Source organism: Cucurbita pepo, chromosome LG07, assembly GCF_002806865.2.
Source record: "Cucurbita pepo subsp. pepo cultivar mu-cu-16 chromosome LG07, ASM280686v2, whole genome shotgun sequence".
In the NCBI taxonomy this organism is placed as follows: domain Eukaryota; kingdom Viridiplantae; phylum Streptophyta; class Magnoliopsida; order Cucurbitales; family Cucurbitaceae; genus Cucurbita; species Cucurbita pepo.
In genome coordinates this window covers 7,312,187-7,328,920 of record NC_036644.1, presented here as the reverse complement: position 1 = coordinate 7,328,920, position 16,734 = coordinate 7,312,187, and the positions used below count along the sequence as shown (strand labels likewise).

Sequence of the window (16,734 nt, the reverse complement as noted above, 5' to 3'; positions counted from 1 at the left end):
GATCTCACAATCCCCCCCCCTTTAGGGTCCAGCGTCCTCGCTGGCACTCGTTCCATTCTCCAATTGATGTGGGACCCTCACCAAATCCACCCCCCCCTCGAGGCCCAGCGTTCTTACTGACATTCCGCTTTGTATCTACCCCCTTCGGGGAACAGCCTCCTCGCTGGCACATCGTTCGGTGTCTGGCTCTGATACCATTTGTGATGACCCAAGTCCACCGCTAGCAAATATTGTCCTCTTTGGACTTTCCCTTTCGGGCTTCCCCTCCAGAGTTTAAAACGCGTCTGTTAGGGAGAGGGTTCCACACCCTTGTAAAAGATGTTTTGTTCTCCTCCCCAACTGATATAGGACATCACAAATTTTATGTTGGGTGACCTTTTAGAATTTTCTTGGGATGCATGTGAGCGAGGACAAAACATGCCGGAAGAACTCGTATTGGTCTATGAGTATAGTCTTCACTCTAATGAAGCGAGGAGTAGGCAACTTGACCATATCGCAGAGGATGTGGAGAATGCTGGGGCTATCAAATGTCGAATCCTGATCCAAATCCTGGACGTGGGTCGTTATAGTTTTGTTCGTTCTTACTCTCACATGTTTTTTAAGAAAATTTCTAAGATGTCACTCAACCTAAAATTACTTCAAGCTAAACACGGTTTAATTTTGATGTTTCTATTATTTAGCCACTCAAAAAGAATGTGAGCCTCATCAGTATAAGTAGAAACTATCCATTATTTTTTAATATTTTTTTTAACCATAACTTCTTATCTTCGAGATCACTCTCATTTGAATATGATCTCAGTTCATTTATGTACCGTTCTTTACACCAACATTACATATTTTTATAAAGTTATGTTAAAAAGAATGACTATATTATTCGATGTTAAGAGGCCAGTAGTTCGAATATATTAGGAGTAAAAAAATTGTCCTAAGGCTTTCCCTCCCAGCTTTAAAACGCGTCTACTAGGCAAATATATTAGGAAAAGGCTGTTTCGTTCTCATCTCCAACCAATGTGGGATATCACAATCCACCTCCATTCATGGCCCAGCTTCCTTACTGGCACACCAAATATATTAGGAAAAGGTTGTTCCGTTCTCCTCCCCAACCAATGTGGGATATCACAATCCACCTCCATTCACGACCCAACGTCCTCGCTGGCACTCATTCCTTTTTTCGATTGATGTGGAACCCCCACCAAATCCACCTCCTTCGGGGCCCAGCTTCCTTACTGGCACACCGCCTCATGTTTACCCCCTTCAAGGAAAATCCACCTCGTTGGCACATAGTCCGGTGTTTGGCTGATACCATTTGTAACGGCCCAGGCCCACCACTAGCAATATTGTTCTCTTTGAGCTTTCTCTTTCGGGCTTTCCCTCAAAATTTTAAAACGCGTGTACTAGGGAAAGGTTTCCACACCCTTATAAAGGGTGTTTCATTCTCCTTTCCAACCAAGGTAAGATATCACATATATAATTCGTATAATTTAGCTTAAAACATTCAAAGCTTGTAAAAACTAAACGAAAAAATGATTATGAAACGCGACGTAAAGTTTTTAAATACAAGGGAAGAACAACAAACCAATAAAATCAGCAAGGTTTCGACCATTGCTAAATCTTCCCGTAGGACCTTGTGGAAAGTCGATGCCATAAGGCATATAATTTGCTTTTGCGAGAGTTACAAGATCATTGTTGTTTCCATTGTCGGACAACGAGTCACCAAAGATGAAGAAACAAGGAACTAGAGGCTCTCCAACAACCAAATATTGAGTTTGCAAGTTTAAGAGAACATAAACCACAAACAAAGACTTGAATTGGAAGAACTTCATGTTTAAGTGAGAAGAAAAAAATGAATGTATAAATGAAAGGAGAGAAAGTATGGGTTTTATAGAACATAATGTGAATCAATGTTAAACTTATTTATTGTGAATTAGCTCGGGTTTGGCTTCATTATAATTTTGTTATGTTAGTCAAATGTAGACCCGTCTTTTCTCTTAATGAACTAAATCGTGGGCTCATTAGGATGTAAATACGTTTGCTTGATCTCACGTCGATTGGAGAGGAGAACGAAACATTTCTTATAAGAATGTGAAACCTTTCTTTAATAAACCCATTTTAAAATTGTGACAGACAAGACAATATCTATTAAATGTGAATGTAACGACTCTAAATAATAATAATAATATAAAGAGAAAAAAAAATAGGTAACCAACCACCTCTCCTTTAAAATAATAAGTGATCTTACTATAGTATAGGCTAGAAATTGTACGAGTTACCATTTATAATGTATGAGCTATGATGATGTATGAACAATATCGTATGATGTTGTATACTAGTACATGATGATGAATGAGTTATGATGCATGATGATGTGCATAATAATATATATATATATATTATGATATATGACGTACATATTATGTTTGATGTACTTGATGGCTTTATGATGAGTATGATGTTTGCATAACGTTTTGCTTAATATGATGATGTTTTCCATGTTGAGCATACTATATGATGATAAGTGTCATATTGTATCATGTCGTTAGATCGACCTAGGACAAAACTCTAAAAGCATGAAAATGATATTAATATAAATATCCACGAGCATGTGCTACTTAATAATACAGAGATGAGACTAGAGGGTTGTCATAAGAGATATTACGATGGGATTTAGAAGGATCTCATGCATGTTGTATGTTCATAAGCATAAGGCTACTTTTCCTTGTGATGATGAGTGCAGACGCACACAGTATGATGATAGGGGTTTTCATGAGGCGCATGACACTAGGGGTTCCGCTGGCCTCCGGACGTCGCTACAGATTAGTGACCAGAAAGGGTCTAGGGGGTGTCCGAGCCCACCTAGGGATTTACACTCGCACGTGTGGGTCGTGTGTAGGGAAGTACTACACATCCATAGTTGTCCAAGGCTGGAGGCCACCCCTAGATGGGATAGATATAGGTTCCAAGAGCATGATTGCATGTGTTTGCATTTGCATGGCCTCCTATAGTGGGGTCACTTACCGAGTATTCTTCTAAATACTCACATTGTGTGCCACATCCTTTTTCAAGTAAAGGCAAGACGCACATATACGGATGACGGCGACATATATGATTGGGTTGAATTGGGTTCATAAGTGTACAAATCCGACCCCGACCCAGCCCACGTTTAAAATGTTAACCAAAATTTACTACCCTAAATTTAGTACGTCCAAGGTCTTACCTATGGCCCTTTCCTAATTAATTTTGAAATTTATGACTTTTCTTGCTTAACCGTTCAAAAGTAAATAAGTTGTACTCTTATGGACTCATAAATTTAATGTAATTCATTAATTTTTCTTTAATATAATGTTTTTGTCACGAAAAATTTAAATATTTAATCTCACTTAGATTACATATTTTTTATATTGACTTTAGCATCCATATAATTAATTAATTTAGTATCCATATATTTAGGGATGTTCGTTTAATCCACGAGGTCAGGGCTTTAAGGGGACCCGCTCTAAATGGAGCAAGTTATCACGTTTAAACACAAAATGATAGAGGAAACGGGAAGAGATTTCTTAATGTTAGTTAAACGACGCCAAGTTTTTTTTTAAATTGTGTTGATTGTAACGGCTGAAGTCCACCGATAGCAGATATTGTACTCTTTGAACTTTCCCTTTCGGGCAGGCTTCCCATCGAGGCTTTAAAAAGCGTTTGTTAGGAGGAGGTTTCCACTCCCTTATAAAGGATGTTCCGTTCTCCTCTCCAACCGATATGGGACATCTAGAATATTATATTATATTTTACTTATAAAATATTATTAAATTTATTATTTTACTTTTTTAATAAATAAAAAATATCTTGAAAAAAAGAAAATTATTCACTAAAAATTACTTTAAATTGAATAATTTTTTACATATATATAGATAGGGCTCCCGCCCCATGTAACGAGGTCAACCTGTACGTGCTTTTTTCTTTTGTTTAGCGAGATAGCTTACCAGCTCTTTCGGCTCATAGCAGTAGTATGAAAAGCGGAATCCTCATCCTAAGTCGAGTCCGCATTGTCATACAAATCGACACCGGCCAAACCAAGAGCTACTATTTTTTCTTTAACGAAAGCGGATCTAACATTTTCGATAAAACCAACCTCTTTTAAAGAAGGAGTTGCTCTGCCTCGATCACTGTGGACATACGCAGCTCCCGCTTTACCTTCGCCTACCGTAAAAAGGAAAGTTCCCTCACGATAGGCCCTCCCAGCTCCCGAACGTCTTTCTATCAATCGAGAGAGGTACAGAATAGTACAACAAACCAACAAGACAAGAATGGACTCATAAGATGCGCGGTCAGGGAAACAATTTCATTTGTATATCTATATATATATATATAATTCTTCGTGGGAAATCCAAGCTATAGAAATTTTATACTAAGAATTCTCGCCCACATCTCTATAAAAGTAAATAAAAACTTCACTAAGATGAGTGTGAGGTCCACATCGGTTAAAACCCTCCCTAACAGATGCGTTTTAAAACTGTGAAGCTAATGACGGTATATAACGAGTCAAAACAGATAATATCTCCTAGCAGTGAGCTTAGGTTATTACACTGAAAATTGAAATAAGTGGCAGGAACTGAAACAGGTGAGATGAAGTTTAAACATATTGATATGAAGCATATTTTTTTATTAATAAAATTTAAGATAAAGTAATATTGAATTACAAAACTATAATAAATCATTACGTTTGATGTTAATTCGTACAAAATAACTGTATTTACTTTTCGTAGTAAAACCGAACATTGTAGTCGAGTTTATAATTTTTAACTGATTGAATTATACTAGGTTTGATTTCGTGTTTGAATGTCTATCTTAATTAAAAATGTTTATTGACAACTAAAAAGTCCACCGTAATTAAGACAAAAAGTCAAACAAAAATAGTAACTTTTTTTATTAGTAATTGATAAAGAAATTAAATGAACGTTTTCGAAACAAAGTAATATATTCTCGAGAATTAGTTGGGTTTAGAGATGTCTGCTGGGTAGAGCGAGAATTGATAAGTCTTTTTCATTTCCATCTTTGCCCCCTACTTCATTCTCTATCAATACGGAAATTTTCATTTAAAGCCTTGAGGGGAAGCTCGAAAGGGAAAGCCCAAAAAGGACAATATCTATTAGCGGGGGATCTAGGTCGTTACAAATGGTATCAGAGCCTGACATCGGACTATGTACCAGCGAGGAGGCTATTCCCCAAAGGGGTAGACATGAGACAGTGTGCCAATAAGATGCTGGGCCCCAAAGGAGGGTGGATTTGGTGGGGGTCCCACATCGATTGGAAAAAATACCGAACTATGTGCTAGCAAGGACGCTGGGCCTCGAAAGAGGGTGGATTGTGAAATTTGTGATGTCCCACATTGGTTGGGAGGAGAACAAAACACCATTTATAAGGGTTCAGATCAATATTGGCATAAATATCTACTGGCGGTGGCTCTCGAGATAGAATTTACAATAAAAGTCAAATAGCAATCAATATCTTCAACCATCTCGAGATAGAATTCATAATAAAAGTCAAATAGCAATCAATATCTTCAACACATTTCCATTCATAAACGTGTCATGTTGTCCTCTTTGGGCTTTTGCTTTAGAGTTTCTCATCAAGGTTTTTAAAACGTGTCATGTTAGGAAAAGGTTTCCATACCCTTATAAGGAGTGCTTCTTTCCCCTCTCCAACCAATATGGGACCTCACAACCCACCCCTTTAGAGATCCAACGAGGAGGCTGAGCCCTGAAGGGGTTGGATTAGGGGGTTCCACATCGATTGAAGAAGAGAATGAGTGTCAGCGAGGACGTTGGACCTTGAAAGGAGGTGGATTGTGAGATCACACATCAATTAGGGAGGAGAACAAACCATTTTTTATAAGAGTGTGGAAACCTCTCCGTAACAGACGCGTTTTAAAAATCTTGACGGAAAAACTAAAAAAGACAAAATTTAATAGGGGTGAGCTTGAACTATTACAATACTAATATAATTTCATTAACCCAAAAGATATAATTTTATGATTGAACTAATACTACATGAACTCGCAAACCACGTTCAAAACTAGTTAAAGCCAAAGTCGAGTGTCTACCCTACCAAGCTTACGCCAATATCAGTTTTACCAATGTCAAATTGGTCTAAATAGAGTTGAAGGCGTGCGAGTGGATGTAGAGACATCCACGGGACAGACATCTCTAAGTTTATTAAGTCCCTAATCTTTTCATTTTGTAGAGACCTCTCAAGTTTAATCCAGACAAGCATCGTCATATCGTTCTAGATCTTTTATAAACGTTTCAAAACCATCTTTGAAGTTGAATCATAGAAGAAAAAAAAAAAAAAAAAAAAAAAAAAAAAAAAAAAAAAACAGTAAGATGTCATTCGTTTATCGTTCCATGTCATCACCAAATTGATTTTCTATTCAATATTTTTAAGAATTTCTACGTTATTTTTTAAATGTGATACTAATGGTTCGATCAAGTGACATTATCTTTTAAACTTTTTGAAAGAATTTAAAGAGCCGTTTGGTTTGAAATTTTATTGGAAATAAGATATCTGATAATAGAATACGTAACAATCAAATAACTGTGTTTGACATTATATGAATTTATCATCCGAATTTTACGTAAATAAATAATATTTATATTCCGTTCTTACAACTAATTTAAAAAATTTACACAATTAATTTTTGCTAATTATTTTATTTTATTAAAATAATAATTTCAATAAATTAAATTTTCATTCATCTATAATTCATCTATAAATATACTAATAAGGATAAGAAAATAAAATCATTATTGACAAAAAAAAAAATCAAATATACCAAATTGAAATTGAAGTAAAAAATAATAATAATAATAATAATAAATAGATGGAAGAATAATTATTAGCAAAATGTCATTTTAAGAATATTAATAAAACTTTTTACAAATTCAAAAATATTTTCGAAAAAAAGTAATTATATTTCTTAAATAGATAATAACGACGTAAAAATATTATTTATTTTTAAATTAAAATTAAAATTTCGAAAATATATTTGTTAAAATAAAAGTTAATTATTTAAAAAATAAATGAGATGGGATACAGCAAAAGTAGTGTGGAATCAACCACACCAGATTACGCTAAAAAAAATTCAAAAAAGACGCCTCTGAAAAGCGTCGAGGTGGCGACATGCAGAGAGAGAGAGAGAGAGAGAGAGAGAGAGAGGTAGAAGCCAAATCGTTTCAATCGTAGTACTCGAACTTTGGAGCGGCAAGTCTTCCAAAAGGATTCTCTCCATAAAATTCCCAATTTTCCAACAAAATTGGGGGATTAATTTAACTTTTTTTTTATAGTTTATGATGAAATCTAGCGGTTTGATTTTCATCACGATCGCGTTGGTTTTGATTCTAAATCGAGTGTTAGCAGCTTCTTCTTCATCTGAATCGCAGTCCTCCGACGAAGCTTATGTTACGCTTTTGTATGGCGATGAGTTTCTTTTGGGGGTTCGAGTTCTTGGTAAATCGATTCGCGATACTGGCTCCAACAGGGACATGGTGGCCTTGGTTTCTGATGGCGTTTCTGAGTATGCTACGAAGCTATTAGAGGTCAGGGAATAGTTTTCTCTATGTTTTCTAGAGAATTTGAGCTATTAGAACAGCTTATTTGATGGATACTTTCTGCTTATTTCTGTCTTGCTTTAAGTTTGATTTGTTGGCTATTTTCGAATTTCATCCTATATGTTGATTTAGTCTGAATGTGTGTGGATGTTTATGAAATTAGAGTAATTAGTAATCTTTCAATTGGAGATATCCACGTTGGTTGGGGAGGAGAATGGAACACCCTTAGCAAGGACGCTGGGCCTTGGAGGGAGTGGATTGTGATATCCCATATTGGTTGGGGAGGAGAACGAAACACCATTATAAGGGTGTGGAAACCTCTCCCTAGCAGACGCATTTTAAGGCAAAAGGAAAAGCTCAAAGAGGACAATATTTGTTAGTGGTGGGCCTGGGCCATTACAAATGGTATCAGAGCTAAACACCGGGCAATGTGCGAGGCTGTTCCCTGAAGGGGGTAGACACATGGTGGTGTGCCAGTAAGTACACTGGGCCCCGAAGGGGGTGGATTTGGTGGGGATCCCACATCGATTGGAGAACGAAACAAGTGCAGCAAGGACGCTGGGCCCTGAAGGGGGGTGGATTGTGATATCCCACATTGGTTGGGGAGGAGAATGGAACGCCCTTAGTAAGGACGCTGGGCCTTGAAGGGGGTGGATTATGATATCCCATATTGGTTGGGGAGGAGAACGAAACACCCTTTATAAGGGTGTGGAAACCTCTCCCTAGCAGACGCATTTTAAGGCCTTGAGGGGAAGCCCGAGAGGGAAAGCTCAAAGAGGATAATATTTGTTAGTGGTGGGCCTGGGCCGTTACAAATGGTATCAGAGCTAGACACCGGGCAATGTGCGAGGCTGTTCCCTGGAGGGGGTAGACACATGGTGGTGTGCCAGTAAGGACACTGGGTCCCGAAGGGGGTGGATTTGGTGGGGATCCCACATCGATTGGAGAACGGAACAAGTGCAGCAAGGACGCTGGGCCCTGAAGGGGGGTGGATTGTGATATCCCACATTGGTTGGGGAGGAGAATGAAACACCCTTAGCAAGCACGCTGGGCCCTGAAGGGGAGTGGATTGTGATATCCCACATTGGTTGGGAAGGAGAACGAAACACCGTTTATAAGGGTGTGGAAACCTTTCCCTAGCAGACGCGTTTTAAAGCTTTGAGGGGAAGCCCGAAAGGGAAAGCCCAAAGAGGACAATATCTACTAGCGGCGGGCCTGAGCCGTTACACAAGGGAGTTTTCTTAAGCTTTTTTCCCCCTAATGGCAGAGAATTTAATCTAAATCCATGGTTGGAGTGTCTGCAATTAGAATTTTATGAGGTTTTTAACAATCAAATGTTGTATTGACTAGTTGATGTGTGGGCAAGTTGGTCCTAACACTCATGACTCATAGATATCAAGTGGAAAAAAGTTAAGACAATTGAAACTTGGAAAATTAGTGTCTCAAAATGAATCCTTAATCCCATTTGTTATGATTTTCTTTTGGAAGTTCATGTATGTATGTGCGTTTATGTTTTGCTTCTTATATAACTGTGCAGGCTGATGGGTGGATAGTGGAGAGGATTAGTTTATTGGAAAATCCTAATCAAGTTCGTCCATCGAGGTTTTGGGGCGTCTATACGAAGCTGAAAATATTTAACATGACCGACTATAGAAAGGGTAAAATTTGTGTTCTTATTGTACAGATTGTACAAAATATGTAGTGTTTCTTCCAATTATGTGGGGATTTTTGTGGGATAGTTCATTTTACTTTGTGTGTGTATACGACCTTTTCAAAGCAGTGTTTGGTTGCTTCTTGTTTACTCTCTATTACACTATTGTGCAGTGGTATATCTTGACGCAGATACAATTGTGGTGAAAAATATTGATGATCTTTTCAAATGTATCAAATTCTGTGCTAACTTGAAGCATTCTGAAAGGCTGAATTCTGGCGTTATGGTTGTCGAACCGTCTGAAGCTATTTTCAACGACATGATGAGCAAAGTTAGGACTTTGCCGTCTTACACCGGAGGTAGATGATCCTGTTGTAGAATCTTACCTATACTTTTTGCTTGCTTTTATGTGGACTATGTAGAAGTCTCAAACTTTGATGAACATCTTTGTTTTAATTTAACAGGGGATCAAGGCTTTTTGAACTCGTATTATTCTAATTTTCCTAATGCACACGTTTTTGAGCCAAACCTGTCACCGGAAGTGCTACGTTCCAGACCAGCTCCTGAAATGGAGCGACTCTCTACTCTTTATAATGCGGATGTTGGCCTTTACATGCTTGCTAACAAGGTACGTTTACTGACAGTTTTAGTGGCTTTATTTATGTGATGTCCCACATTGATTGGGGAGGAGAACAAATCAGCGTTTATAAGGGTGTGGAAACCTTCCCCTAGCAGACGCGTTTTAAAGCCTTGAGGGGAAGCCCGAAAGGGAAAGCCTAAAGAGGACAATATCTGCTAGCGGTGGATCTGGGTCGTTACAAATGGTATCAGAGCCAGACACCGGACAATGTGCCAGCCTTCTCGCTGTTCCCTGAAGGGGGGTAGACACGAGGTGGTGTGCCAGTAAGGACGCTGGGCCCCAAAGAGGGGTGGATTTGGGGGTGGTCCCACATTGATTGGAGGAAGGAAAAAGTGCCAGTGAGGACGCTGGGCCCTGAAGGGGGGTGGATTGTGATGTCCCACATTGGTTGGGGAGGAGAACAAATCACCATTTATAAGGGTGTGGAAACCTTCACCTAACAGACGCGTTTTAAAGCCTTGAGGGGAAGACCGAAAGGGAAAGCCCAAAGAGGACAATATCTGCTAGCGGTGGATCTGGGTCGTTACAATTGAATTGAGTATATCGGTATGAATTCTCATTCGTCTCAGATGATGCTCATTACCTCCTTTCGGTGTATTTTCCTTTTCAATGTTGTTTGTGCCTTAAATTTAAGGTTCTTCGCCTTTCTCCCTAAAGGGAGGCCAAGATATGTCATTGGCAAGTTCTCCTAAGGGAGAAAGCTGTAGTCATCAACTCCACGTAATTGATTTGATAAGTTATAGCTACTATAATGTGTTAGCCTAGTGGTCTTATGGGGAAGTTCAAGAACTAAATGTTATTTACTTATTGTATGAGAAATTAATTTTGTTCTTGATCAAATGTATTAAAAAATGCATTCTAAAACACTCCCCAATTAGCACAAATTAATGAAAGATCGTAATTACAAAACATATACAATAATCTTTGAGAAAAAAATCATGGGTAGAGCAGAGAAGTTTAATACCATAGAAAGTCGGTACGAGATCTCTCTGTACGGTAGTTGATATGTAAACAACCGTACACCCCACCATACGGCAAAACCTCCACACCTACAACAAAGTTAGTAGTTGCACTATGATTTCAAGCCCACCTAAACCAGTAGGTCCTTGAGCGGATCCAACGTTAGCTCCAAGACGTTGGTCTCTAACTAGAAATGTAAATGCTTGAGCTTCAGAAGCTTTGGGTCCAGTCGGCCCGTAAAACTCACTTGGATGAGCAGTATTATTGAACCAGACAAAACAACAAGCAATAAAACCAAAAACGGATAAAGCACCTAAACTATAAGACAAGTAAGCTTCTCCAGACCATACAAGTGCGCGGCGAGCCCATGCAAACGGTTTAGTTAAGATATGCCAAATTCCACCAAGTATACAAATGGAACCTAACCATACATGCCCCCCAACTATATCTTCCAAATCGTCCACACTAACAATCCATCCTTCTCCCCCAAAAGGAGATTTTAGTAAATAACCAAATATAACACTTGGGCTAAGGGTCAAGTTGGTAATTTTTCTTACATCTCCCCCCCCCGGAGCCCAGGTATCATATACGCCCCCAAAATAAAGAGCTTTGAATACTAGAAGAAAAGCACCTATACCTAACAAAATTAAGTGAATACCCAAAATGGTAGTCATTTTATTTCTATCTTTCNGTGGCCAGCCCATGCAAACGGTCTTTCACTAAGATTTCGAGTAGCTATCCCGAATTCAAGTTGATTATGTTTTGCTTTTCCCTCAAAGAAATACGATTAAACAATTCTCAATCATGGTCCTTGCAGATCTGATCATCCATATAATATACAAAAAGAAACTCCAGATATTTGATATCTTTCTCTTTGAATGAGATCTCAATTCCAACGACGGTCTCATTAGATATCTTACAACTCGAATCCCTCTTTTTTCCGATCCAGTTCCTCCACCACCGCGAACCCCAGTTAGATTCAAGCATGATACACTTTTTAGTTATTGGGAGAACCACTAACCAGATCCCTACGCTATCACCGTAGATCTCTCTCTATCTCTCTCTAATGTTACACTGCAAGCTTCTGAGGTCGGGTATAAAGAATATTGGTCGGCTAAATTTCAAAGTTCCTCGTATGGATTACAAATGCATATTGGAGGCAATTCATGGGGTTTTGATTTCAAATTGAAAGAAGGGAGACACTTCACTTCTTTCTGTAATAGAAACAATTGTATAGAACGTATCCTGTTCTAGGAAGGTTGGTTAACAATAACCTGTACTACGTGGACAATCTTGGTAAAGAAGTGTAAAAAATTTATGGATGAATAGGTATCATCCTGTTAAAAGGGGGATTAAGGTAAAAAAAAACTAAAGGTAAACTCCTAAAATGATTTCTTATATTTGTGGTTGGAAGCAAAACTCTCTAATTTCTATGTAAATACCTGCAATCCTATTTGAGCATTATGGATATTTTTGCAGTGGATGGTAGACGAAAGCGAACTGCGGGTTATCCACTATACCCTGGGCCCCCTCAAACCATGGGACTGGTGGACATCTTGGCTCCTAAAACCTGTTGATATCTGGCAGGTATCCTCTTGAATTTTATTTTTAGTTTCTTTTATTCCTTTGTTGCTTGTGTACGTGCACAGTTTATCATGTGTCATAGCGTCACACGTTTGCAAGCGTTCATTTCAATTCTCCTTCCCACATGAACAGTGCGCACGAGTCAAGCAACCTGATTTTGACTATTGACATAGTTTTTCTTGTTATAGGAGTGAAATATTTTGTGGCACTTGTAAGCGTTTCTTTTGTTTGCTGGTTGTAGAATGTCAGGGAAAGGCTGGAAGACTCCCTTCCTGGAACTGGTAGGGGTAGAAATCCTTATGATGATATTGTTGTCAAAATTCTTGCCCTTCTTCCTCTTGTTGCGTTGATCGCCTGTAATTATCAATCTTGTATTCAGGTAAGCAATATGGTAAAATATCTTTGAATTGTAATTACAAGGACATGATTGTCATATTTTGGATCTAAATGGTTTCGTATTTTTGTCACAGGCACGGCAGTACTGTAGTACATCATGGCGAAGCGTGTTATGCGACCAAGCCAGGCAACTTTACTACAAAATAAAGTCTGTTGGAACTGTTAATTATACTGGTCTTTCTTCACTAAATACTGTTAATTTGAACCATCAGGTGAGTTTTCTCTTTTTGGCTCTATATATTAGTAGCATGTTACAATCATAACATTCTTTTCAAAGTCATTAGTTGTGTATCACATTTTATTTCATTTCTTTGAAGTTTATACCTTGTCTTACGTACGAGTTCCTACGATGATGTGCAGTTCAAGATACCTGTTTATTTAGGTGGAATATCAATATTTGTCTGTTTTATCGCTGCTATAACTGCCATAGCCTTTGCATTTGTGATTGTACCGAGCCAAGTGACGCCATGGACTGGCTTGCTGTTGATGTATGAATGGATATTCACAATTTTCAATGTGTTATTTGGAGGCTATCTCCATTTTATATACAAATGGGGAAAATCAATGGCAACACAAGCAGGATCCCTCTCCTCTGATTCTGAGTCCTTAGATTATTCTGCTAAAGGTTTGCTTGAACACTTTGCAGCTGTTCTCAATTTCTAATATGAGTATCTGCAACCAAACAAATGTTGTTGTTACGTGATTTCTAAGTTGTTGATTTATCTTCTTTATTAGATCATCAGTGGCAGGCACCGAGCTGTGATGTTACCACATGGTTTTATGTTCTAGGAATGGCAATCTTGGCTGTCGTTGCTCCAACGTTGCCTTGTATTTTGGGTATTACTGCTCTGTTTTTGAGGTAATTTACTCGGCTCTTTGTTGCCACAAACAGTAACAATGTTCAGAATCTGCTTGTCTTGAAAATTTGACTCATACAGTTTGCCTGTCGTATCTTTATTTGTGTTTTCCGGATAAGACTATTAACAACACGACATACATGAAAGCTGTCATGTCTGCCCTTTTGGTTTCTGAGCTTTAAACAATTCTTTTAAAATTCTTAAACTTTCAATGTTGTATGCAACATTACTGTCATATGGTTCCTCAGCACGTTGACTGTATTTTAGCGGGTGTTCTGATGATTTTTGTGATGTCCCACATTGGTTGGGGAGGAGAACAAAACACCCTTTATAAGGGTGTGGAAACCTTCTCTTAGTAGACATGTTTTAAAGCCTTGAGGGGAAGCCCAAAAGGGAAAGCCCAAAGAGGACAATATCTACTAGTGGTGGATCTGGGGCGTTACAAATGGTATCAGAGCCAGACACCAGACGATGTGCCAGCCTTCTCGCTGTTTCCCGAAGGGGGGAAGACACGAGGCGGTGTGCCAGTAAGGACGCTGGGCCCAAAGGGGGATGTAGATTTGGTGGGGGTCCCACATCGATTGGAGAAAGGAACGAGTGCCAGCGAGGACGCTGGGCCCCGAAGGGGGGTGGATTGTGATATCCCACATTGGTTGGGGAGGAAAACCAAACATCCTTTATAAGGGTGTGGAAATCTTCCCCTAGTAAACGCGTTTTAAAGCCTTGAGGGGAAGCCCGAAAGGGAAAGTCCAAAGAGGACAATATCTACTAGCGGTGGATCTAATGCACTACAATTACAATTTTCCTTTAACTGCAACTTCTATATCTACAATTACCCTCATTACTGCTTCCACAATAGATATTTTGATGGTATTGGGGAACCTGTTGCTTGTGCCATCATGTCGAAAAGTTATTATTTCTTTGTATCGTCATCCCGAAAACAATCAAATCGTATTTCATGTCCCTGTGTTTTTCCTTTCCTTTGACAGGTTAGGTTTGATGGTTGTAGGAGGGCTAGTCTTGGTAGCTTTTATGACATATGCTTCTGAACACCTTGCAATAAGATCATTTTTGAGAGGTCTTGAAAGCAGAGATGGTGTAAGAGGCAGCAGAGGTATGTGTTTCTTGTGTTGATGATTTGTTTAAGTAGGAGCAGTGCTGTGAAATAGAAAATTTTCTTGTATTAACTTTCAGGTCTCATATCATTCATTGTACAACTCTAATAACTAGATTTTGAAGTAGTTTTCCCCTCTTCTTAGCCTGTGAGACCATTCTTTCAGAAAGGTTAAGTAAATTATGGTAATTTAATTCGTTTGATGGTACCGACAAGTCTATGTTGAAATGAGAAATCTTCAAATTTTGTTACATTTGCTCTTAATCGGTTAAGAATGAGAAGCTCTTATACCATGTTAAGAATGAGAAGCTTGGATAGTTCTTCCTCTTCTCTTGCTTTGATAGTTCTTCCTCTTCTCTTGCTTTGAAGCTCGGATAGTTCTTCCTCTTCTCTTGCTTTGATAGTTCTTCCTCTTCTCCCGCTCTGATAGCTCTTTGCTCTGATATTCTTCCTCTTCTCCTGCCCTGATACCATGTTAAGAATGATAAACTCTGATACCATGTTAAGAATGATAAGCTCTGATACCATGTTAAGAATGATGTTTTGATACTATGTTAAGAATGATGCTTTGATATCATGTTAAGAATGATGCTTTGATACCATGTTAAGAATGAAAAACAAAAGTGGGATTGAAAGTCCGAGTGGGATCGAAAGTTCAAGAAAGTGGGATCGAAAGTCCAATTTTCATTCATGTTCACAACGTTTAAATAGAATACAAATTACAAACTAAATTTTAAAAATAAGAGAAAATATTCTACTAACTACAAGAAAATTGGACTTTCGATCCCACTTTTTTGGACTTTCGATCTCACTTGTTTCTCATTCTTATCTTAATATGGTATAAGAGCATCATTCTTGACATGGTATCAGAACTTCTCAATTTTAACCGTGTTCATGTTCATGTAGATTTCCAACATCACTATCATTTGTTTGGTCATTCTTTTAGCTTTATAATATGTTAGGTTATACAACAAAAAGATGTCTTAGAAAGGAGAATCATGGCTATGTTAAAAGCATGCCTAACTTGTGTCTTCTAAGCATAGAGGTTGTCTTGTTCCATCCAAATATCTCCTTTTAAGATGCCTTTTGAATTATGAAAGGTTTATAAGGTTGGAAGTTTGTAAGTCTAATAGGTGACCTTAAAAAATAAGGTGAGATCTCATGTTAGTGGAAGAGGAGAATGAAACATTCCTTATAAGGGTGTGGAAATCTCTCTTTAGTGGACGCGTTTTAAAACCGTGAAAATGATAGCGATACGCAATAGGCCAAAGCGGATAATATATGTTGGTGGTGGGCTTGGGATATTACAAATAGTATTAAAACCAGACATCGGATGGTGTGTCAACAAGGATATTGGGCCTTCAAGCGAACAATATAGTTATGCATAATATAATGTTCAACTTAATTTTTAAAAAATCAAAATTTGATATTCCAATAATTTTCTGCACTTAAAAATATATATACATATACAAATTAGTTTTGTTCGGAATTGTACAGTTAAGAGAGAAATCTCTCTCCATTCCTTTTGGATTAAATGGACATCTCTAATTATAGAAATGTTTGTCAAGCATTATTGTCGGAGCCAAACCTAATTCAAACCAATGACCTTTTGATCTGCAGTCAAATGTTCTACACTGAGCTATGGACCATCTAAAAAAGCAAAATATGGTTTCGGTAAAGAAATATGGTTTCTGTCTAGGTTGAGAAAGAAAAAGAAAAAGAAAAGGGCCCCGATATCGCAGTCAAATTTGCTTTACCACTGAGCTATGGACCCTCAATTGCTAAAAAAATTATCTGGGGTTTCTGTCTGGTTTAAGAAAAAAGAAAAGGGCCCAACCGGGTTCGAACCGGTGACCTCTTGATCTGCAGTCAAATGCTCTACCACTGAGCTATGGACCCTCAATTGCTAAAAAAATTATCTGGGGTTTCTGTCT

At 38.2% G+C, this 16,734-nt stretch overlaps 2 protein-coding genes and 1 non-coding gene across 3 annotated transcripts in view; 1 reads left to right on the top strand and 2 right to left on the bottom strand.

Annotated features, from left to right (window-relative positions):
• Positions 1–1,829, bottom strand: part of LOC111799041 (GDSL esterase/lipase At1g29670-like) — a 6,742-nt gene extending 4,913 nt beyond the window's left edge. The window contains exon 1 of the mRNA XM_023682428.1: positions 1,577–1,829. Within this exon, the coding sequence (XP_023538196.1) occupies positions 1,577–1,823 (247 nt within the window). The 5' untranslated portion in view covers positions 1,824–1,829. The remainder of the gene's footprint in view (positions 1–1,576) is intronic.
• A 5,359-nt stretch (positions 1,830–7,188) lies between these two features.
• LOC111799160 (inositol phosphorylceramide glucuronosyltransferase 1-like) lies at positions 7,189–15,008 on the top strand. Its single transcript, XM_023682579.1, has 10 exons — positions 7,189–7,586; positions 9,136–9,256; positions 9,423–9,608; positions 9,714–9,877; positions 12,329–12,436; positions 12,675–12,812; positions 12,904–13,041; positions 13,190–13,454; positions 13,565–13,688; positions 14,676–15,008. Exons 1-10 carry the CDS (start codon positions 7,338–7,340, stop codon positions 14,818–14,820), a joined length of 1,638 nt encoding a protein of 545 aa, XP_023538347.1. The 5' UTR covers positions 7,189–7,337; the 3' UTR covers positions 14,821–15,008.
• A 1,619-nt stretch (positions 15,009–16,627) lies between these two features.
• On the bottom strand, positions 16,628–16,699 carry TRNAC-GCA. Its single transcript has one exon. It is a non-coding gene; the product is annotated as a tRNA-Cys (tRNA).
• Positions 16,700–16,734: the final 35 nt, after the last annotated feature.